The following is a 21,881-nucleotide window of genomic DNA, read 5'->3' as shown; positions in this document are numbered from 1 at the left end:
AAATAAATATGATAAAATAAGTACGTTTTAAAAGACTAGATTAAGACAAATAAAAGATAAATAGATTCATACGATTTACAGTATGGTCACGCATTGCTGTCAGAAAACCTTCGAGGCGAACTCTTGTTCTCCGCGAGCACTGGCGGAAGTGACAGAAGACTTCCAACAGACATATGAGACTTTGCAAACACAACATAACCGTTTTGGAAATTGCCGAAAGACTGCATCGCTCGTTTTCCAGACATGTCCACGGCCTACAAAAACAGGTATGAAACTGCTGACCGCTTGCTGTTTAATTACGTTGACAGACGAGATTCAGTGTGTAGCATCTTTCACGCACAACTGTCTTCCATTAGCCGTTGCTAACAAGATAACGGCTTAGCTTCTAGCCGATTGTTACCAGATAAATAAACGATGTTGAATTAAAAAAAACAAACAGTTTTATTATCTGACAAAACACGGCGATCTTGTCATTTTCACTCACTAAAATGTGATAGAATCTGCCAGGTTTTGCAGGCTAGCTGAGGTGTAGCGCATCACCTGACTGGGGCACTTCCTGGCTAACAATGCTCAGCCTCAGCTGGATAAACCTGCTGACTCTGATATTCTGTCAACACGGGATGAAGACGAGCTTGAACGTCTTTTCTCGTCATTGTGGCTGTTGGCTTCCCTCTGCCGTATACGCTGTCATAGTAATGTATATCAATTTGAATGAGCAGCTGTGTGAAATGATATTCTAACTAGTAAGCGGTCTTCAACAACAAAAGCCATGTCAAAATAGGTATTAAAAAATGTCTAATGCCATAATGTGATAAAATTTGGGTGGAGGGATACAGCTAGTTACACACTTACACTGAGGACACGATATGCATTTTATTGTGTGTATTTGTTTTTTATTCATTTAACACTGAAGTCTTTCAAAATACTACTACATAAACGTCCAGCTATTAGTATACTCAGTAGTGAATACGAATTTTAAATAACAAGTGGCCACCTTATTTATTTTGTGACATACCTGTACATGTATGAAACAAAATTTCCAGTCATAGTTTATTTAGTATTTAATGCACAGTTATTAAACTGTGTATTTCACAAGTCATGATTGACCTGAACTCTCTTGAGTGTAAAAGAGTTGAAGCAGGAATACCTTTTTTGAAAGTGACTAAAATATTGCCTCTTGCATTCATACATTTATTTGATGTTGACGTTGTTGTATGAAGCAGTCTTTAACAACAAAAGCCTAAAATGTCTGGAGTATGTGTTTGTACCGTAACTTACCTCGATGTTACTCAAAATCGGTATTGGAAAATGTCTAATGGCATAATATGTTTTTTGTGATAAGTTAGTTACGCACGCTTACTCTGAGGACGCTTGCTGTTCCAATACATCAACACTGTATGCTTTTTGTGTGTATTTAAGTATTATAGTGTTTTTAAGGATTTTCAGTAAGATAAGTATTATTCTCACCAAGACTTTGTCCTTCTTCCAGAATACAGGAATTCAAAGTGGCCTTGAGTGAAGAGCACATCAACCTGAAGGCACTTAGAGAGCTCTGCTTCAATGGTACAATGCATCATTTTTAATCATCAATCATCATCTCCCAATTTATTGTCTAACTCCTCATCTTTAATGTGCAGGAGTCCCATTTGAAGGAGGAATCCGGGCACTTTGTTGGAAGGTTAGTACGTCAACACCTGCGGTGGATGGTGGAACATTTGAATTTGGCATCGAAAAAAAGCTTCACAATTCTATTCTACTAATTAATCTATCAATACAGACGATGTTCAAGCCCTTATTTGATTTTGATTTCACTCTTCACAGGTCCTTCTTAACTACCTCCCTTTGGATCAGACACTATGGGATTCTTTCTTGAAGAAGGAGAGGTACACTGTTGTTTTGCTGTGCACACCAAAGCACCTGCAAATAACATTTACTGAACATTTACTGTTGTATATGGAAACTGTGAATATTTGTCGACAGTGTTTCGGAAGCTTTCCAAGATGCTGCGGTTAGATATGTTTCTAAAAACGTTCATATGTTATGACTGACAGAGAGGTTTACTCCCAGTTCCTGAAAGAGATGATCATCCAGCCAGGAATAGCAAAAGCTAACCTTGGTTTGTCCAGAGAAGATGTGACAATGGAGGATCATGTGAGTATGGCAGGGAGTTTCTTCTGCTTTTATTTCATCCATATTAGAGATAAAATCGAATCCCAAAATCTGCTGTTACAGTTAATGGAGTGAAGAATGTACTGTACCAAAGTGAAAATAACTTTTCCCAGTAACGTTCTTCATGTAACTAACTTGTGAATCGTTTGTTATATGAGCACATTATGTGCTTTGTTGACATAGCTTGTTTTGTTCGTGCCCCGGGCTGTTTGGTTGATAACAGGATATATTAGAATGTTCCTTTAAAATGACATGAAGCTGTTTCAAAGTAGGAGCCATACATTATATCACATATTTTACAGGGTATCTTTATTTTTAAAATGACAAAGGCATATCAGCTGTCATTAAACACAAGTGGCAACATTTTAATCTCTGCATGAATATCATTTACTCTCCTAGCCTTTGAATCCAAACCCAGACAGCAGGTGGAACACCTACTTCAAGGACAATGAAATCCTACTTCAGATTGACAAGGATGTGAGGTGTGTATGTGTTGAATTTGAATCATTTCAAAACGTGCCAAGAGAAATTCACACTTTTTTTCTGTGAGTCTACAGGCGCTTATATCCAGACATGGCCTTCTTCCAGCGTCCCACCGACTACCCCTGCCAGCTGATTCTGGACCCCCAGAATGATTATGAGACACTGCGTCGTCGAGTAGAGCAAACCACACTGAAGGCCCAGACTGTAAATCGCAACCGTAGCGGAGTCACTAATGTGAGTCCCAAATTATTCAAATTCGGGGTCTGTCTTCTGTTGTCCTTTGTTCGGATAGTTCTGTTCAGTTTGAATGTATTTTTACTAGGGGTGGGATTTGATTAAAGAATTAAGAATTTCTAGTTAATTAGAAATTTGTGCAGTTTAATGCGTTAAGAATATTTCCCACAAGAAGCCACATTTATCGATTTGAATTAATTTGGTATATGACTGAATCAAATGATGGAGCCATACATACATTTAAACAACAAAATATTGTTTATTTTGCATCAGTTTGACAATAGCACAATAAATCACAATGGTGGCTATATTCTAGTTTTTATATCACCTTATTTAAACTAAAGCTCTTTTAATGTGTTGAAAATATTTGTATAAGAATTTCGATTTTGTAAGAATTTCAAGTCCATTCGGAATAGTGGAAACACTGTGTGCCTCTATGAACATTCTTTTTGACTCTGTCGGAGTATTGCTTTCCCTTCAAGTCAGTGCAGGTGAGTGCAGCCTTGGTGACGTGAAGTCTGTCTGCCATTTTCATTAGCTCTTTCAGCTATGCTTTCACATGCTGTATACACAAACCATTAGTCAGAATTCCTCCCATGTTATTGTTCCTCTATGTGTTTTTTCAAATGTGTTTAGTCATTATTTTATTTTACCCAAATTAGGATGTAGCAAATTCATGACTATACCACCAGGTCACCAGGTGCACCAATATTCAGTGTGGACCATGACCAAAACACCTGTGATGAAGCAGACTAAATGACAATGGGTTGATGAATGATGAATTTTAGTTTCAAAAACTTGAGGATAGAAGCACAAAAATGTTGTTCTGTGCATGTAATTCAGCCAAGAGTTTGCTCATCAGTCGAGCTCTTTCACCCTGATGTTTAAGCTTATGTGTACAGATTCAACTTCAAGTTGATAATGTGGTCACTCATGATTCGATGAGTCACCCCTCCTGTTTTTATCCCCCAGGTCAGTTCCCCGGGAAAGTCTTTGAACCTGTATCCCTCCAATGAATATGAGGTGTTGCCCAATGGGACTGAGGCACATTGGGAAGTGGTGGAGCGGATTCTCTTCATCTATGCCAAACTCAATCCTGGCATCGCTTATGTCCAGGGCATGAATGAGATCGTGGGTCCAATTTACTACACATTTGCCACAGACCCCAACAGCGAATGGAAAGGCAAGTCAGCAGAACAAATCGTACCTAAAAATGAGTGAATGAAAATATCCAGGGTAAAGGTTTTGATTTGTTTTTTTCTCGTGCAGAACATGCTGAGGCAGATACATTCTTTTGCTTCACAAACCTGATGTCAGAGAACAGAGATAACTTTATCAAGAGCCTGGACGACTCCCAGTGTGGAATCACTTACAAGATGGAGAGTGTGTATTCCATGCTGAAGGACAAAGACCTGGAGCTTTACCACAAACTGGTATGATTGTTACATTGATTAGACCTGAATGAAAAATGGTTCAAACCCTTTTGTCCCTGATGACACTGTCTTTATCTTGCGATGCAATGTACATGCATGTTTTAGGTACACTTTTTTTTGACGCAACATTCATGTGCAATATTCATGAGAAAATTTTGCTGGTCAGATGGGGTCTATAAGCTTCTTTCAAAGCAAAGAACAAGGATGAGTTAACCATTCAAACTGCATGAGGGTGTTAATGAATGTTGACTGGCCAATAATATCTGGTGAATTTGGGATCAGTGACTTCAAAGGTTTCACATAATTAAAAAGTCAATTTTAAACAGATTTCTTACAATTTTATCGACTTGAGTTAAGTGAACGTCTGTCTGATTACCTGTTTGACGCGAAAAGTTTTCCCCACTTTAATTCTGCTTTCTTACTAATAGGAGGAGCAGAATATCAAACCTCAGTATTTCACTTTCCGCTGGCTCACCCTGCTGTTATCTCAGGAGTTCCTCCTGCCAGATGTCATCCGCATCTGGGACACTCTGTTCTCTGACCAGGACCGCTTCCACTTCCTCATTCTTGTCTGCTGTGCGATGCTCATGTAAGCTCTTCACGTTGTTTCCTAAGGCTGAATTGGTTTCCTCTTCTTGGCTGTTCTGAGAGGATTCTGCAGACCTGCTGTCTCACCCAGAGTTCTCCTCTATCTGCAGACTCATCCGAGATCATTTGCTGGCTGGAGATTTCACTGTCAACATGAGATTGCTGCAGGTAAGCATGTGCTGAAGTTGCTCTTCAAAATGCACCAGCCACCAAGCATGATGAAGCTGTCATGAATCAGTCAAACCTCTGAATGTTTTCCTTTCTTGTGCACAAGGACTACCCCATCTCAGATGTACACACCATTTTGACTAAAGCCAAAGAACTGCGGGACAACCCTTAGCCTGCTCATTTTTCTCCTGCATCCTCTGCACATTGTGGTCAGAGGAGATGTGAGCATTAAAAATAAATGTATAATTCAAAAAAACACTAGGAGAATGGAAGCCTGGGCATATGTGCTGCTTTTGAACTCCACATCTGAAGTTAACTGGAGTTGGTCGTTTTTCTCCCGCTGGTGAATCATCTCTCCCATGGAGACACCAAGACATCAGTGGCAGCCGGAGCCAAGTCACAGCTACACAGCCAGTCAGCTTTTGTTGTTTAAAACATTCCAGAAACATACATCGGAGCCGACATCTTAAACAAGTCCTTCTGCGGCAGAATGAGTTGCATGTTTGTCTTTTTTATGTTTTTAATCAAATTTTTTATTGTAATTTCTATTTACCTTCGTTGTATGGCAATGTTGTGAAACTGGAGTCAGTATTTCCAAATGAAAACATAGTAAAACGTTTGAGTGCTATTCAGGATGAAGTACTTTTGTTTTTTAACAGTGTGCCTTTTTTTGTCCTACGTTGGATTGAAATAAATTCATGTTCTTGTAAAAACATTATTTTGTGACTGTTGTGGAAAATCCGCTGTCTTCCAGGAGTGGAAGTTATGTTTCCCCTGTTGGCTAAATAATGTTTACTGATTCTTCAAGAAGAGCTGTCAAACCGAGCTGATCTTTTGGGATATGTTGAGGCAATGCCAACATTAACCATGCAGTAGCTTTGACAAAGGTTTAGTTTTCAATGGGAGTGACAAGGAAGGATGAGGTAAGAAATGAGTACCAGTTGGAGGTTAGGTAGGCCTGACTCATGGTGTGGCCGTAGAGAGGAAGGATGGGGAACATGTTTGAATGTTATGGTTATGGTTATGTCATGGAAGTGCTGGGTGAAAGAAGTAGATGGATAGCACGATGATGTTTACAGATCTGATACAGGAGATGAGAAGGACTGGTGAGAGTTGGGAGGATGTACAAGATAGGTTTAGCAAGCAAAGTTTATTTATATAGCGCCTTTCACAGACAAAGGAAGTCACAAAGTGCTTCACAAATAATTGAATAGACTGATGAAGGTAACATGAACAAGGTAGTTAAAACACTCCACTATCTGCTGAGGTTAGAATGCCTGGAGAAACAAATGGGTCTTAAGTTTAGTCTTAAAAGTATCAACAGAAGGGAGAGTGTAAGGCCAGAAGATATAATTCCAGAGCTCACTCTACTGTCACCATACGTGGCTAATGTATTGAAACTGAGCGTCTCGCGGCGTTCACGGTGAAAAGTATTCGTAAATAATTTTTGTGGTCCTTTAGAAACAAATGATTTTATAATTAGTAACTTGAGGGTGATTAGTACTTCCTCGTTAGTATAGTGGACAGTATCTCCGCCTGTCACGCGGAAGACCGGGGTTCGATTCCCCGACGGGGAGACTAATTCATTTTGACGACACTTTTCTTTCGACATTTATAAAGTGTCCATTGAATTACTGTTGATAATGTCGATATTGAGATTCCTGATATAGGAGGCCTTCTCCTAACAGCGCCGTATCTGTCAACCCACATATGGTGGATAAACAGAAATGAGAATTACATGAAACGATCGATTTCTTTTTGAACTTTGGGTGCCACCATTTTGAAAATAAAATGAAAACACATCACATTTTAAAAATACATCGTACGTGTCGTGCGAACGTGGGATAATGAATATTGGGGGATCGGGTGGTGGCGGCGGTCCATCACTGGCTTCTGAGCATGCGCAGATATTTGGGAGTCGGTATTAAGACACACTTCCTGCTTCCAGGATTCCGTTTGGAGAGAAGGCGACACTAGATAGAAACGTTTCAAAGGTGTTTCAGAGTCCTGTGGTTCTGGACTGCTGTGTGTTGGCTCATCAAATGAGAAGCAGCAGCGGGTGCATCGAACTGTGCAACGCTCTGAAAACCGGTCAGTCTTCTGTTGATACTATTTCTATACTGTTGTTGACAGTATTTATTAAGTACGATGAATTAGTGTAGCTTTATTACTGTTACTTTGGATTTATGGGGACCGTGAGGACTGTGTCAACTGTGTTCGCAGTGTCTCATATTTTCATACACATTATGCATTATGCGAGTTTTATTACCATTTCTACGAAGGTGTTTCATGGTCTCCGCCATATGTCAGAAATATGAAGGTTTATCAGTTAAAAAAAATGAAAAGTTGAAAAAGCTTGTTGGGACAGCTATCCTTTTGCATTGACACTGGATAAAATATTATCATTTACTTATAATTTCTTACAATTGCAACATTTTGATTACAGTGAGCTTTTTGTATAGGCCGAGTATTTATTGCACATTTTAATAGGGTGTCAAAGCGCCACCCTGTGGCTAGGAGGGGAACCCAAATGCTCTTTGCGCTATTTTACTACCGACTTTCACACTAATGAAAGTAACTCTTTAGTTTTTGCAAAACGCTGATTGGATCAGAACTGAGGCGATGGTCGCTTGGTGTATTTAGCTTCCCATAATGGCACTCAAATGCAGGTTTTTAAAAAATGGTCATAAGATCTGTCAATATCTGAACACAAATGAGAAGCCACGGGACACAAGTCCAAAGGCTTAAATGGAACTAATAATAGATATACAGTCTTGGACTTATGTTACCACTTATTTACCCCAACAAATTAATTGAATGAGTTGACACACAATAATTTTTTTTCTCGTAAGACCAAAAGTTATTTCTGTTTAGAATGAAATTTACCACTTATTACAGTGTTTTTATATTATTAACTAATGCGTTACTTTGCAGATACATTCAATGCTCTTCTGCAGCACTCGTGGTGAGGTCCATGGAAGGGACTTTGAGGATGTGCTGTTCTCTGGCTTTGCTTCTGATGGAGGGATGTTTATGCCAGAGAATGTTCCCACACTGGCCCCTGACACTCTGAGGAGATGGGGAGGCCTGTCCTACACACAGATAGTTGTGGAGGTTGCCTCACTCTTCATCCCCACACAGTCGATTCCAAGAGAGGACCTGCAGGGTAGGCTGTCGTAGGTACCTGAGTGTGGGTTTATCCTCACACTGGAGTCTAGTGAATGCCCTCTGACCCAAACCAATTGAGATTCAGCACTCTTTTTCAGCTCTGGTGGGGGCAGCTCTCTCTGGCTTCTCTGTACCTGAGGTGGTGCGTGTGGTGGAGCTCAAGGATGGACTTTCAATCCTGGAGCTCTTTCACGGCGACACGTTGGCATTCAAGGACCTGGCTATGACCTGCACTGTGCGCTTCCTCAGTTACTTCCTGCAGAAACAGCAACGTCGAGCTACTGTCCTCGTTGGTACACAAATCACATTCAAAAATACAAGGCATTAATGATAATCATATGTTTTGAAACAATTGTTTTTAGTGATTGCATGTGATACATTTATTCAGTGGAGCAGATCACATGAAATCTTTACTTTAAGGTGAATATGCTCAATGTCCTAAAGCAGGGGTTCTTTACCTTTTTGATCTCGGGGCCCACCTTTCTCAACAACCATATTTCATCTACTTACACATAAACAAACCAAAACCTCATGTAATCACATGAAACCATGTGATCATTGCAAAGATATTTGTCTGATGACAAACTTTTCTATAAAAGTCCAGCCAGCAATAGAACCAGGTGCAAGTCATGTTCATGAAATTTACAAAAGAAAAAAATAAAAGAAAAGATACACTTGATGCAAAATGTTGAGAAAATTGGAAAAACTGAATAAAAATGTGTAAGTGGGAAAAATATTTACCATGTCATGTGCAACATTTTAAAACATTTCTGACCAGTCAGAAAAAAATAATTACTTATTTATTGTCACATCAAAAACTGAACCACAACACTAGGGTTTACAAAAGAAATTCGAGCAAGAGTTTGTTCCATGAACCAAGAAAGAAGTTGTTTAAGACAGACAGATTAAAAATAGACATTATGAGGAACACATTATTGAGATTGGGGTGCAGATCTGACCGGTTCCTGGGAAAGTTATGTGCAATGAGTGCTTCTGAAAAACCTTTATTTACATCTCGGTATGTTGCTTTGGGTTGTTTGGCAGGTACATCAGGAGACACTGGAGGCTCGGCCATACAAAGTGCCAAAGGTCTCTCCGGGCTGGACGTGGTGGTGATTTACCCACGTGGACGAGTGACCCCAGTGCAGGAGAAACACATGATCACCTGCCTGGACGACAACGTCCATGTGTTTGCAGGTGAAATTCATAGTTGCTCATATTTTCCTGACATTCAGCATCTACTCACTAGTACTGTGTCCGCAGCTGACGGCTCCTCTGATGACATCGACCAAGCCTTGCGCCGTCTGTTCGCTGACCAGGATCTCGTCCGGACTCACGGACTGATCAGTCTTAATTCGGTCAACTGGTCTCGAGTTATGATCCAGCTTGCCCACTTCATCTTTGCCTACCTGCAGCTCAGCGGTGTGGAGCAGACGGGCACTGACTCGGCTCTGCCCGAGTTGGAAGTGGTGGTGCCCACTGGAGGAGCTGGCAACATTGCAGGTTGGTAGGACATTAAATTGATACAAGAATGATAAAAATGATTGTGTTCTTGGTTGCCTGTGTTATCACCCTGCACATTCTGTTGACTGGACATGCCTCAGCTGTTGACTCCAAGTGGAGCTCTCTTGACTGAACACATTAGAGTTTGTCACAATTTTAAAGAAACCCAGTTCACCTGCCATCACCTGCTTTTCAGTTCCAGCTATTCGGAACAAAAACCTGATTCCTCATAGCAGTAAGATAGAACATGGGGTTTGAATGGCGACAGGCGATCACTCCTAAACATGACAAAGTACTGACGATCACAGACTGAAAGACATTTGTTGATGACGTTATGCTCTGAGCAGATTTAATTGGTCATCGATATGTTCCTGATCTTGTCGTTTTCTGTGTTTGTATCACAGCTGGGTGTATCGTGAAACAGATGGGTGTTCCTCTGAAGCTGGTCGCTATGGTGAATTCTAATGACATCGTACATCGGACCGTGACCTCAGGTGACTTCTCCATGGCTGCTGAGGTCAAACAAACTCTGGCGTCTGCCATCGACATCCAGGTAGTTCCCTAATACAGTAAAACACGACAAGAGTGTAATAGGCAGCTTTTTTAAATCTCACCATTCATACTTTTGTAACCACTCCAGCAAAAAAATAATTTTTTACTTACTAGTTTCTAGATCGATCGTCTCTGGATCTATTTTTTACTTGTAAAGATGCGAGTCATTCAGCTACTCTACTCAATACACTTTGACTCTCTGAACAAATGATAAATGTTATCAATATCTTCAAAACACTTTTTTGCACCTTTATCTGGTTTAAAGAAGACTTACTTAAAGAAGGTTACTTAAAATATAAATTTTCTTTGTGATATATTTTTAAACGCAACTCTAGAAGCAGACGAAGCTCTCTGTTGCTGAGTATGATGTCTTTCCCTGCAGGACCCGTACAACATGGAGCGTGTGTTCTGGCTGCTGTTGGGAGGGGATGGTTCGTCTGTAAGGAAGATGATGGAGGAGTTTCAACGCACACATACGTCCATCCTGCCAAAAAATACTCACACACTTGTAAGAATAGTCTGTTTTTCATCCTCTTTTTGTTGTCTTGTTGTTTTTATGTCTTTAGTCTAACATCTTTATTTTTATATTTAAATGATCACACATACTTGCACATTTGCAGTTGTCCAGTGTTATGTCGACTGGCAGAGTGAATAATGAAGGGATCCTGGAGATCATGAGGAGATGCTGGGAGGAGAACCAGTACCTTGTGTGTCCACATACAGCTGTGGGCGTCTGGCATCACTACCACTGTCCTCACAACCCTGGGCTCAGGAGGTAACCAAACATTTTTCTTTTTAACCTTGTGAAGAGGTGACGATATTGTTGACAACAAATGCCCTGGTATTATGTGATTAAGTTTTACTGTTTACATCCTGAGTTAAGTTTGTTGAATAAAGGTGCTTTTTTGGAGCCTGTCGGATCAGCAGTGTCAAAGTGGACATGTATTTGAAGAAAGAAATGTGTGATGTCACATGTTTGTTCTGCCTAATCCGACCTCTGTTCCAGATGTTACATTGCCACAGCGTCTCCAGCCAAGTTTCAGGAAGCAGTTCAGAAGGCTGGGCTGACCTTTGATCAGTTTGAGGAGGTTTGCCACTTAGATAAGTTACCCACTCGCTATCAGAACCTGGAGCGAAGTGAGAAGTGGTGCGATGACTGGGAACAGAGACTGAGAGAAACACTCCAGGCTCTTGACCTGGCCAGGAAGAACATGGTGTCTTTCTACACTCAATAAAACGGTGAATCAGCAAATTGAGTAGTGAGTTTGTCTGAAGATCATTAAATGACTAATTTTTTGCTGTTTGTCTCTATAGTTGATTTGTTACACTTTAATGATGTCTGTATCTAGTCAAAAAAATCTAAAAAGAATCAATAAATCAATTTGTTGTGTCTGTGAAGATTCAAAAACATTAATTTCCATCAGAAAAATGTTAGTTAACAAACAATATGTTAATGTTACATTTGTGATTATTTCAATTGTGCTTTCTTAAAAGGAGATCGGGGCATGCATTTTACACTTCACTTCATATTCTGAGTTATTAAAAAATAATATATATATTAGTGTTGGGACATTAACGAGTTAATTACGATTAATTAATTACAGCAAAAAAAAGTGTTAAAATATTTTAATGGCATTTAATTTTTTTAATTTCATTTAACAATTTGCTCTCCCGACAACACAGACCCTTTGTAAGTGCAGCAGTTCCTGGTCCACTGATCACACTGATGCACAAGACATGTCGCAGCTAGGACAACAACAAACATGGAGGAATCCCTGAACAAAAGCAAACAATAGCAGCTGTTTTTTGCTACACAATGACCAGGGTTTCCACTACTCTGAATGTACTTGAAATTCTTATACAAATATTTTCAAAACATTAAAAGAGCTTCAGTTTGAATAAGGTGATATAAAAACTTGAATATAGATACCGTTGTGATTTCTTGTGCGTTTTTGACTCGTTAACAACACAGACGCCCCCTGCTGACCATTGGATGTAATACAGACGTTACACTTCGTTGTGTTGCCTCGTCGACACACCACACACTTATGTCATGTTTTTATGTTTTGTGGGGACATGTCATTGCTTTCATGCTTTCTGACCCTGGCTAACCATTCAAAACAAATTACTTGAACTTCTACATGAAGGACTGAAACTGAACTTATATTAAATTATACAGAGATGTGTTGAAGTTTTAATCCTCCAATTGATGTTCAACTTCAGCTAATATATACAAACATTGTTTAGTCACTCACTGTTTTTTTTCATTGCGATTCGTGAATGCTACAGCATGCAGAACATTTAACAAACATACTGGTCTCGATGACGCCCTGCTTTCCGACTGTCAGTGAACGTAGCAGGAAATTTGACAGCGAAACAGGGAATCATGGCGGCGGCTAGCTCAAGCTGCCAAACTGCTCGCTCTCCTATTGTCACCGTCGGGATTTAAAAAAAACACCGACTGCTTTTACATAGCTTTTATTTATTACTTGCATCTACACTGTATATTTGGCGGTTTCCCTATTTTACCATAGAAGGTACCGAAGTGCTGAACTCGCGTCGCTGTCATCACCTTTTCCAGCAAAAAAAAGCGATGTTTCGGAACAGGTAGGCACCGATGACGTTACTGTGAATACGTGATAGACGATGTCATTTTGCTATTCGTTTCTGTTCCACACTGTTCTAGTTTGTTTACTCATTTGTGACTATCAGGTGACACTTGCTTCAGGCTGCAGTGCTACATAACATAGTAATCAAATTAGGACACTAGTTGTGGGGAAAGTCTTCTCAATGTTTCACTACTTTTAGTTTAAGTCAACACCACGGTATTTCATTTTTCATAACGAGTCACGTCTCTCTATCGTCTCTTGCAGTGGTAATCTATAATTGGGAGGAAGAGAATCAGAGAATCACCATACATACATGTGTCCATGTATAAAATACGCTTATGTAACCTCGGTAAAACAGAACTATTACCTCATCAAGTGGCACTAATAACAAAAGTGACGGCACACGAAAGATAAAATCAGAGCTTTCTAAACCATCACCAACTGTCTCTGTCCACGTCCTTTCAATCCCTGTGTTTTTTGGGTGTAGATAATTGTTTTATTTCAGAGAAACCTGTGTGACTTGTTCATCCCTAGATACCAGACGGCTGGGTGGGTGTTGGTTCAAACGAAATAACAAAAGTCCAGAAAGGCCATTGTTTCGCTTGACCCTGCAGTGCTAGCCCCCTTGAACCTGGCTTAAATATCACCATATGTTCCACTTTCCCCACCAACGTTTAGAAATGAACACTCTTCTTCAATTGGCATCTTGTTATCCAGAAAAAGTGGAATGAGCAAATACGTGGCGGATATAATACTGAGGAGATGGTATTGGACTTTACTACTGCACAATCAGGCCTTTGTTATCATTTTAGTCATCTTTTTTACAAACTAATGCTGTCTGTCCCCATATCTCTATTGTCCCATTCACTCATGTGAAGCCCAGCGCTACTGAGGATTAATTTAAGGATTAACTTGCTGCCCAATTCTGTTGGCGCTCTTCTCATTGTTTTTACATTTGTGTTTGCTGTACTTTTGATTTTGTTCTTTTGTGTGCATTTTATTGGTGCTCATAAGAGAAGCGGAGCTTCAAAGCGCTCACTGTGATCTTCATCTGAGAGGGATCATATGATTTCCCTCATCCTGTTTATTTTCAGTGCTGTGACTATTTGCATTACAACATCAGTAAAAGAACAAGTTAATATTTATTATAGAATTTGTCAGTGTTTGAGTGATGACTTGACTGGTTCTGCTCGGCATAGGAATTCTTATAATTGACCAATGAATATTATTATTCTTATTCTATGCCATTCATGTGTTGACAACATTGTTGTGTTTGTTGTGTCCAAGGAGTCTATAAAAATAAGCAGGATAATTGAAAGATCCAGGTTTCCTGGTAAAGTAAAATGTGAAGCAATCATCAATATTGTGCATCATTTGAAAAAATGACTGTGTTGATACTAACTCTGCTGGTCTGTCAGTGGCAGCTGAGTCATTCCACAGTTAAATGCCAAACATGCAGTACGTTCCACTGAAGCTGTCGGTGGAAGCAGACATATGTTAAGTCCAGACAGGAAGACGTCTGCAGCACTGTGTTGACTGCTGATTTAAGCCCCTGAGACCTGTGGTTGAATCCATTCAAACTCCACTCTAACAGTAGTTTAATATCTCCTCTCTCCAGGTGTCTTCCAGCATCCATGTAAACCCGAAATATAAGCATTTCTTCCCACTTCAGCAATGTCCTCCCCACCGGTAAACCCCTCAGCACTGGACTCTCTGTCCATGTCGTCGCTTCTGTCCGGGGATGTTGAGGGAGAGGACGAGAGAGAAACCGAGGAGGGTGAGGAAGGTCTTGGAGACCTGGAAGTAAATCCGTACGATGGTCTGCCCTTTTCCTCTCGATACTACACCATGCTGGAGGAGAGACAAAAGTTTCCAGTGTGGAGGCTCAGACAGAACCTGCTGGAACTTCTGGAGAGCAACAGCATGGTGCTGCTCAGTGCTCCGAGTGGAAGTGGAAAGAGCACCCAGGTAACACCTTCGCCCCGTCCTGCTCCACCTCCAACATGAGTTAGACTTGTTGAAAAATCTTTTGTTTGTAAACATTGCACTTTCAATTTGCTTTCTTTGGTCCTACACATGTCAACACGTGGCAAAATGATATATATTGAAACGTAATGTGTAGCGTTGTCAGATATATATTATAAAAAACAAATGTAATAATTAGAATGTAGTAATTTCCTGTCTATGTCAATTACCCACCGACAGATACATGTCTCAAAAGCTATTACATTTGTTCTATTCTGTCTTACCACAAACCTCTGTTAAACTGTACAATATTTCCAAACAAAGTTTTTGAACACATTACTCAGTAATAAACTGTGTTACAGAACAATTTTTATTTTTTCACGTTTATGGTCATATGACCATAATTAAGGGTTTTTAAAGGCATTTCATTCTTTGAGGGCAATTCATTTCTCTCTTGCAAGAAGTGTCCGACTGCTTGGTTCTTGTGTGATGTTTTTGTCGTCATGCTATAGTCCACCTGAGGTGATACCTGCTCATCAGATACATTTCAGTCTCCCGATGTAACATGAAGACTCAGCAGGGAACTTTCAGGTGTCCTTTCCCACCACCTTCTTCAATTATCTATTCTATTCTGAATAGAAGGTGTGTGACTTAAATTTGGAGCTGTTTTTATTCATGGTGATCATTTTTACAACCTATAGAGTTACTTTTAGGGTTCATCCACAGCTATCTACTGCTTTAGTTGACTTCAGAAACAATGTTTAACAAAGTGTTTATGTTGTTTCTGTCATGTGTCACTGAATTTTTTTAGGTCGCTATCACTTATTTGGATCCTCAAATTATGATGACAAGCCATTTCAGTGATATCTTTCTTTCTGCCGCTCTCCTATGATGGAACACAGTGTTTGATTAAATATTTATTCAAGGTGAATCGCAGGGCCTTGTTTGTGTTTGTGGTGATGCGGTTGTTTCTGCTCAGTTGATGAACACGAAACTGCTGTGTTCCTTAGATGTTTGTAGCTTGTGTGCCCGCAAATGAAATTATTTTAGTGACTTTTTTGACAATCTTCTAATTCATGCTAGTCGAATTAATAACACTTGCTATTTTTTTCAACTATTGCGTGAAGTCCAAGCAGACTAGCCAGTGAAGGGTGATAATTTCAGTGAGGAAGACAACAGGGACCCTTTTTGTGAACAAAATTTTGTGTGTTAAAATGCGTGAAGCACACTACTTTACACACTCATTTATTTCTGATTGTCCTCTTACTGTTTACAACTTGCCATAATGTGCTAATAGCTCCAGCTTTTTGAAGGTGGAACTATTCACAAGTTTACTTGGAACTGTCTTCAATACAAGAGACTATGAATTTCCAATGCAATGCAAACACGATACAACTGTGTTTGCATTGAGTTTTTTGTTTTTTCGCAGTACACTACTGCCATTGTAATGTTTCTGCTTCCCCTTCCCACAGGTGCCCCAGTGGTGTGTGGAGTATGCACTCTCATACGAGTTCTCTCAGGGTCTGGTCTGCTGCTCACAGCCATATTCGCCAGCAGCAGTGAGTCTGGCTCTTCGAGTGGCGGATGAGATGGACCTCAGCTTGGGTCTGGAGGTGGGCTACAGGGTGTCACACGATGACAGCTGCACACCCGACACTCTGCTCAGGTTAGGATTAACTTTTAACTTCTCGGGTGCATATGCAAATTTGATTTTGCATAACAACTGGATTAGTACTTTGGTTGTACATTTTCAGTGTAAATGTTACAGGAATTAAACCTGTATTTAGATTAGATTTGACAGCCTTTATTCTCACATAGAACCCTGGTGTGCTTAATATTGTAAAATGTGGTAGCTGAACGATGTGGAAGAATGCAGATTGTGTGAAAACTCAACTATAACTCACTTATTATTATGTAAAAATGTTCTCTAAACTATATCAGGGTCCTCTCCAGATTTTTTTAGGGGATAGAGGGTGTCTCAGATCGAGGGGTGGGGGCACTGACCTGTCGGATTTTGGCAAGAGGGGGCACCAAAGCAGAGTGCATTGTACAACCTTCAGGTCCTACCTTAAAAGGTGCAATCCTATACAACTGACATTGGAGTCATAATTTACAACATTTTTACAAAAATAAGAAGAAAACAAATCCAACACCGGGTAAATCATACATGCTTGTATTTTTTACTGCAGTCCAGATCAAGGTCCATCTCTCTGCCAGCTTCTGATGAGTCAGCACTTTTTGTCACTGGGTGTGCTAGATGACGCCTTCAGAGTAAAGGAGGACACTACTTCTGTAGGCGGGTCTGCATGGACCAGCTGATCTCATGTTACTTATCAGGAAACATAGCAGTTGATTGTGGTGTTAAAGTAGAAATATGCACTGTGATGAGGCGAAATATAAAGGACCTGAGATATGTTCTTACATCTGCCCTCTTGAGATGAGAACAGATCCCACCAGATAACAATACCTGTTGTTTGTGTATTCATGACCCCGCCTCTTATCCACCCAGTCTCTTCCAGTATGTCCTCTGTGTCCTCACCTGTTGTTTGGTTAGTTCCATGACAATGGAAAAATTGTGATCAACATACTGATACCCATATTCAATGAAACAAAAATATTTGTTCTTTTTCATTCCCGTTCTGTGAGTGACACGGTGTTGCTGCTGAGAAGGTGAATCTGTTTTGATGTTGGTATTTCTCTCTGTAATGTCACGCCAGGTTTGTCAGTGATTCTCTGCTGCTGGAAGAACTGATGTCGGACCCTTTGCTTCATCAGTACGGGGTTGTGGTTGTGGACGAGCTCCAGGAGCGGACCGTCGCCACTGACGTGCTGCTGGGATTGTTGTGCGATGTTTGCCGTCAGAGGCCCGACAACTTTCGTGTTGTCCTCTTAACTCACCCGACTCTTGCACCACGACTTGCCTCTTTTTTGGGCACACAGGTGCCTCACTTAACTGTTGATGCCTCGACTGAGGAGGGAGAGGAAAAGGAGAGCACAGATGTGAGAGTGGTGGACACTATGTATAGAGAACCTTCTGGAAAGGAGCCAGTGGCTGCTGCTTGTCACATGGTTCTGGATCTGCATCGTAGAGGAGAGGAGGGAGACGTGATGGTGTTTCTGGCCAGTGCACAGGTGAGTTTCATTACATCACACGTGATTTTTTTTTTTTTTCTGAGATCTAAAGGCTCTCTGGCTTGGTCAAGTGAGATTAAAAAATCATTCATTCATTTGTTTATTTATATTTAATTTTATTTTTTTTGTGTTTTCAAACATAAAAGAGGTTGGTTTGTTGCAAGGAATGGTGAATGGACCATGCCCGAGGCTGATGTTTGTGATGTCTCATGTTGTCACAAGTCACATTATCTGTGACATAGTACAGTCTCGTAAACCTTCTCTCTATAATTCTATATCCTTATCAATGTTCAAGAAGGTGGAAATGTCTCATACGAGAGAGAACACATCTGTTTTATCAATTGTCTCTTAAGGAAAGCTTCTTCAGGTGAATTCAGAAATGGAAAAAGAAAACAAGAAACAACACGTCATCATCATCATATCAAACTGTTTTGTTTTTGTTCATTTTCACTGGTAAAATATTTATTATATGAAGATAAAAAAATATCATGTCTGTGCTATCTGTTCTATTTGACCTTAATAGAAAATCTGTGATGGACACTTGCTCATGATTGGTGAAAATTTTCCGCTATTTAAAATTTGGTAGCATGTGAGTATTTTTTTCTAGTTGCATTGCTAGAGTATGTATTTATGGCTTTGGTTTAGTCAGGTTTTTCATTGAAATTGCCTTTAATCCTTCCTTGATATATCAAAACATCCCTGAGCTTCTCATTATCCTACAGGCCTTTATGTTTTCATTTCACGGTTGTGTCCACATCCCACAATGTCAACATCTCGCATACCAGGAACAAACACCAAAGTTTGCATAAGAATCTTCTCCCTTTTTAGGAAATAGAAACATGTGCTGCGTTGCTGGAAACAGAGTGTCTAGCGTTGAGTCCTCAGCTCGGGACGCTGAAGATTGTCCCTCTTCATGCCCGACTTGGTGGTCTGACCCAGAGGGTGTACGAGCCTAACCCAGAGGCTTCAACACTGAAGGAAAATGAAAGCTGTGAAGATGTGAAGGGTTTGGTGAAGGATTCTGGAGGTGATGGGGTCAAGAGAAGAGTTATTCTCACCGATGCTCTGGGGGAAGCGTCCTTCTCTCTGCCGGCCATCCGCTATGTGGTCGACACGGGTCTGCAACTGAAAACGGTGAGTTTTTGGTTGAAGCAGAATTGTTATTTTCAACTGGAGACTCAGCTCTTGGTGGTGCAGATGCTCTGCTGCAACTACAGTCTCTGCCCGGAATCATTTCACCAGCAGCAAAATTTAGTGGCTCTAGATCAGGCTATGATTTCTGAATCATTTGTTAGGTGAGATTTGTCATTTTGCCTTTGTTGCAGGTCTACAATCCCCAGATCAGAGCCAACTCTCAGGTGCTAAGGACCATCAGTAAACATCAGGCTGACATGAGAAGTGAGAGGGTCAACAGTGGCCTCCCAGGTATGGTGTTTGTAAAAATGCTGAAACTTTGTTTCATGTAATTGGTAAAATATATTTAATTTGTTATGTGAAAGGTTGAGAAACAAAGTTTCAGTGAAATTGTTGGACAGTACAATGTTCATTGTGTGTCTTCAAATTAGCTTTTAATGGGTTTGTGTTTCTGTGAATTGTTTCTCAGGGCTGTGTGTGCGTCTGTACCCTCAGTCTGTGTATGATGATGGGATGGCGGAGGCTCACTGTCCTGGTGTGATGGAGGAAAACCTCAGTCACCTGGTGCTGCTGCTGAAGCGGCTGGATATCGCTGATATGGGACAGTGCAAGTTCCTGGACAGACCAGGTGACTTTTTACATTGCTGGATTGTAGCGAAAACACCCATCGATCCTGGACATTGTCATGTATTCTTTACCAACGTGGATAATGAGACAGAAAGATATTTTTTCCATGCTCTGCTGTTCACATCTGCTTCATGATGATGCCCAGAAATGCTTTTGCCTCTGAAAACATAAAAGACCGAACCATATTTTCTTGTCAGTTCAGTATTAAAGCAGAAAATGGTCTGCAACTCCTGTAAAAACCAATTCATTTAATGAAAAAGACTTTACAATGTATAGCTTCCTATCACCCGTTCCTCACATCTCCCTGAATGTCTCCCAGCGCCAGAAGCTCTGATGCAGGCTATAGAGGACCTGGACTACCTGGCTGCTCTGGACGATGATGGAAACTTATCCGAGGTGGGAATCATCATGTCAGAACTGCCGCTGGAGCCGTCGCTGGCCAAAGCGCTGATCGCTGCCTGCGAGTACGACTGCGTGGACGAGATGCTCACCATAGCTGCCATGCTCACAGGTAGATGAGAACTGATGTCGCTCATTTTATTTTTTGATCTCCTTTTAATCCCTCTCTTTTGTTCAGCTCCCTGCTGCTTCGTTGTGGCAGATCCCAGCAGAGAAGAGGCAGCTGTGTCCCACTGGAGGGCGCTGATGCACTCAGAAGGAGACCACATGTCTCTGATTAATATTTACAAAGCCTTCACAGAACGTATGTGTTTTTATTTTCTCTTGCTCTGGAATGAAAGATACTGAGGGTCATGTGATCTCTGCAGACAACCAGGATGAGGCCTGGTGCTCCACCAACTTCCTCAGCTACGCAGCTTTACGACTTGCCGTGGTGATCAGAACAGAGCTCCTGGAAGTGATGCAGCGTATTGAGCTGCCAGTTTCACCTCCTGCGTTCGGTTGCCAAGACAACTGCACAAATATCAAACGCGCTCTCATCTCAGGCTTCTTCCTCAAGGTACAGTGCACATTTAGCTGCATCTGCATTTGAGGCCCATCTTTGCTGACACGGTGCGTTTGTTTCATTGGTCAGGTGGCTCACGACGTGGACGGCTTGGGCAACTATCTCCTGCTGACTCACCGCCACGTCGCTCACCTGCATTCCTTCTCGTCGTACACGTGTCGAGAGCCGCGCCCCTTGCCCCCCAGCTGGGTCCTCTTCCATGAGTTCACCATTTCCTGTGATAACTGCATCCGTGTTGCATCTGAAGTCCATCCACAGATGTAAGAATCCTTTTGCCTACCTCTTCACCAGTGGGTCAAGTACACAACTCAGCCATAACATTATGACCTCTCTTAACATTTGGGGTAGCAGGATAATTCAGACCTGTTGTATAATGAAGCATCTCAGAATGTTCTACCTGCTGATAGGTATTGCTTCTGTGCTGCAGGCTGGTGGAGTTGACCCCCCAGTACTTCTTGGGAAACCTGCCACCCAGCGAGGGCAAAGACCTGCTGCTGGAGCTTCGGCAGGATCTGGACTCTCAGATGTCCGGCCTGGATGGAGAGTTGTCTTCTCACAACAGGACTCACAGAGACACAGACGGGTCAGCAGAGACTGAGTCCAATAATGAGCTCTGTGCCCTGCAATGAACCTCAGGTTCCCTGGAAGGAACCCCAGCTGTCACTTTAAATCTTGAATGAGACTTTGGATTTCATGTTCTACCAGGGTTCAATGTGGAAACACTAGCATTCTAATGTGTTATTGTTCCTTCTTTACCATAAACCAAACCATCTCTTGCTGTTTTTTTTTTTTATCATGGATATATTTATAAAACTATTTCAATTTGCTTAAGGGATTCTTTTCTTGTGTGACTGTTGATGAGTAGCACTAGTGTTTTTATTGAGGAGAATCATAAAGGGCAAATGTGACCAACTGAACCCTCTGGTGTGTTCAGAATGAGATGCAATAACTGCTGTTGTGAGATGACTCGGACGGCTTTGCAGACTGAAACGGAATTTTCTCAGGAGCCACTGTGATGATTCTACAATCTTTTAATACTGTTTGTAAAAACATCTGTGTTACACGTCTCTAACATCCTATTTAATAGGAACAATCTGTCAATACACTCGGAAATCAATATTTGTGTCTCTTCTTATTTACATTTATACATTT

At 40.9% G+C, this 21,881-nt stretch overlaps 3 protein-coding genes and 1 non-coding gene across 8 annotated transcripts; all 4 read left to right on the top strand.

Annotated features, from left to right (window-relative positions):
- Positions 1-122: 122 nt before the first annotated feature.
- Positions 123-5,765, top strand: tbc1d13 (TBC1 domain family, member 13). 2 transcript variants are annotated; one of them, XM_053884212.1, is made up of 12 exons: positions 123-266; positions 1,490-1,563; positions 1,638-1,678; positions 1,822-1,883; positions 2,052-2,151; positions 2,569-2,651; positions 2,727-2,886; positions 3,859-4,069; positions 4,156-4,319; positions 4,811-4,908; positions 5,018-5,075; positions 5,182-5,765. In XM_053884212.1, exons 1-12 carry the CDS (start codon positions 244-246, stop codon positions 5,245-5,247), a joined length of 1,140 nt encoding a protein of 379 aa, XP_053740187.1. In that variant the 5' UTR covers positions 123-243; the 3' UTR covers positions 5,248-5,765. The 2 variants fall into 2 exon arrangements, with proteins under 2 accessions (XP_053740187.1, XP_053740181.1); XM_053884206.1 differs by having other exon boundaries at positions 4,748-4,908.
- Positions 5,766-5,927: 162 nt separating this feature from the next.
- Positions 5,928-11,786, top strand: thnsl2 (threonine synthase-like 2). Of its 4 annotated transcripts, XM_053883742.1 has the most exons (10): positions 5,928-5,998; positions 7,024-7,166; positions 8,010-8,241; positions 8,342-8,536; positions 9,288-9,440; positions 9,507-9,746; positions 10,151-10,299; positions 10,681-10,806; positions 10,919-11,073; positions 11,305-11,784. In XM_053883742.1, exons 3-10 carry the CDS (start codon positions 8,019-8,021, stop codon positions 11,531-11,533), a joined length of 1,470 nt encoding a protein of 489 aa, XP_053739717.1. In that variant the 5' UTR covers positions 5,928-5,998; positions 7,024-7,166; positions 8,010-8,018; the 3' UTR covers positions 11,534-11,784. The 4 variants fall into 4 exon arrangements, with proteins under 4 accessions (XP_053739717.1, XP_053739709.1, XP_053739724.1 ...); XM_053883734.1 differs by lacking the exon at positions 5,928-5,998 and having other exon boundaries at positions 7,010-7,166; XM_053883749.1 differs by lacking the exons at positions 5,928-5,998; positions 8,342-8,536 and having other exon boundaries at positions 7,010-7,166.
- On the top strand, positions 6,581-6,652 carry trnad-guc (transfer RNA aspartic acid (anticodon GUC)). Its single transcript has one exon. It is a non-coding gene; the product is annotated as a tRNA-Asp (tRNA).
- An 865-nt stretch (positions 11,787-12,651) lies between the features above and the next one.
- dqx1 (DEAQ box RNA-dependent ATPase 1) lies at positions 12,652-21,832 on the top strand. Its single transcript, XM_053873477.1, has 12 exons — positions 12,652-12,905; positions 14,526-14,875; positions 16,345-16,538; positions 17,590-18,004; positions 18,833-19,138; positions 19,330-19,429; positions 19,608-19,766; positions 20,085-20,276; positions 20,343-20,468; positions 20,533-20,723; positions 20,799-20,989; positions 21,157-21,832. Exons 2-12 carry the CDS (start codon positions 14,582-14,584, stop codon positions 21,356-21,358), a joined length of 2,370 nt encoding a protein of 789 aa, XP_053729452.1. The 5' UTR covers positions 12,652-12,905; positions 14,526-14,581; the 3' UTR covers positions 21,359-21,832.
- Positions 21,833-21,881: the final 49 nt, after the last annotated feature.

The sequence above is a fragment of the Synchiropus splendidus genome, chromosome 1 (genome assembly GCF_027744825.2).
Source record: "Synchiropus splendidus isolate RoL2022-P1 chromosome 1, RoL_Sspl_1.0, whole genome shotgun sequence".
NCBI classification, from domain to species: Eukaryota; Metazoa; Chordata; class Actinopteri; order Syngnathiformes; family Callionymidae; genus Synchiropus; species Synchiropus splendidus.
The sequence above is the reverse complement of the archived record's forward strand: the minus strand, read 5'-3'. Positions and strand labels throughout refer to the sequence as shown.

Excerpts from the sequence above, each read along its gene's own strand:
- tbc1d13 (XM_053884206.1), top strand. The coding sequence starts at position 244 with ATGTCCACGGCCTACAAAAACAG. Across the intron at positions 1,564-1,637 it reads TAGAGAGCTCTGCTTCAATG|GAGTCCCATTTGAAGGAGGA; the intron begins GTACAATGCATC and ends TTTAATGTGCAG. Across the intron at positions 2,887-3,858 it reads ACCGTAGCGGAGTCACTAAT|GTCAGTTCCCCGGGAAAGTC; the intron begins GTGAGTCCCAAA and ends TTTATCCCCCAG.
- thnsl2 (XM_053883756.1), top strand. The coding sequence starts at position 8,019 with ATGCTCTTCTGCAGCACTCGTGGTGAGGTCCATGGAAGGGACTTTGAG. Across the intron at positions 9,747-10,150 it reads AGGAGCTGGCAACATTGCAG|CTGGGTGTATCGTGAAACAG; the intron begins GTTGGTAGGACA and ends TTTGTATCACAG. Across the intron at positions 10,807-10,918 it reads CAAAAAATACTCACACACTT|TTGTCCAGTGTTATGTCGAC; the intron begins GTAAGAATAGTC and ends GCACATTTGCAG.
- dqx1 (XM_053873477.1), top strand. The coding sequence starts at position 14,582 with ATGTCCTCCCCACCGGTAAACCCCTCAGCACTGGACTCTCTGTCCATG. Across the intron at positions 16,539-17,589 it reads ACACCCGACACTCTGCTCAG|GTTTGTCAGTGATTCTCTGC; the intron begins GTTAGGATTAAC and ends ATGTCACGCCAG. Across the intron at positions 20,724-20,798 it reads TCTCAGGCTTCTTCCTCAAG|GTGGCTCACGACGTGGACGG; the intron begins GTACAGTGCACA and ends TTCATTGGTCAG.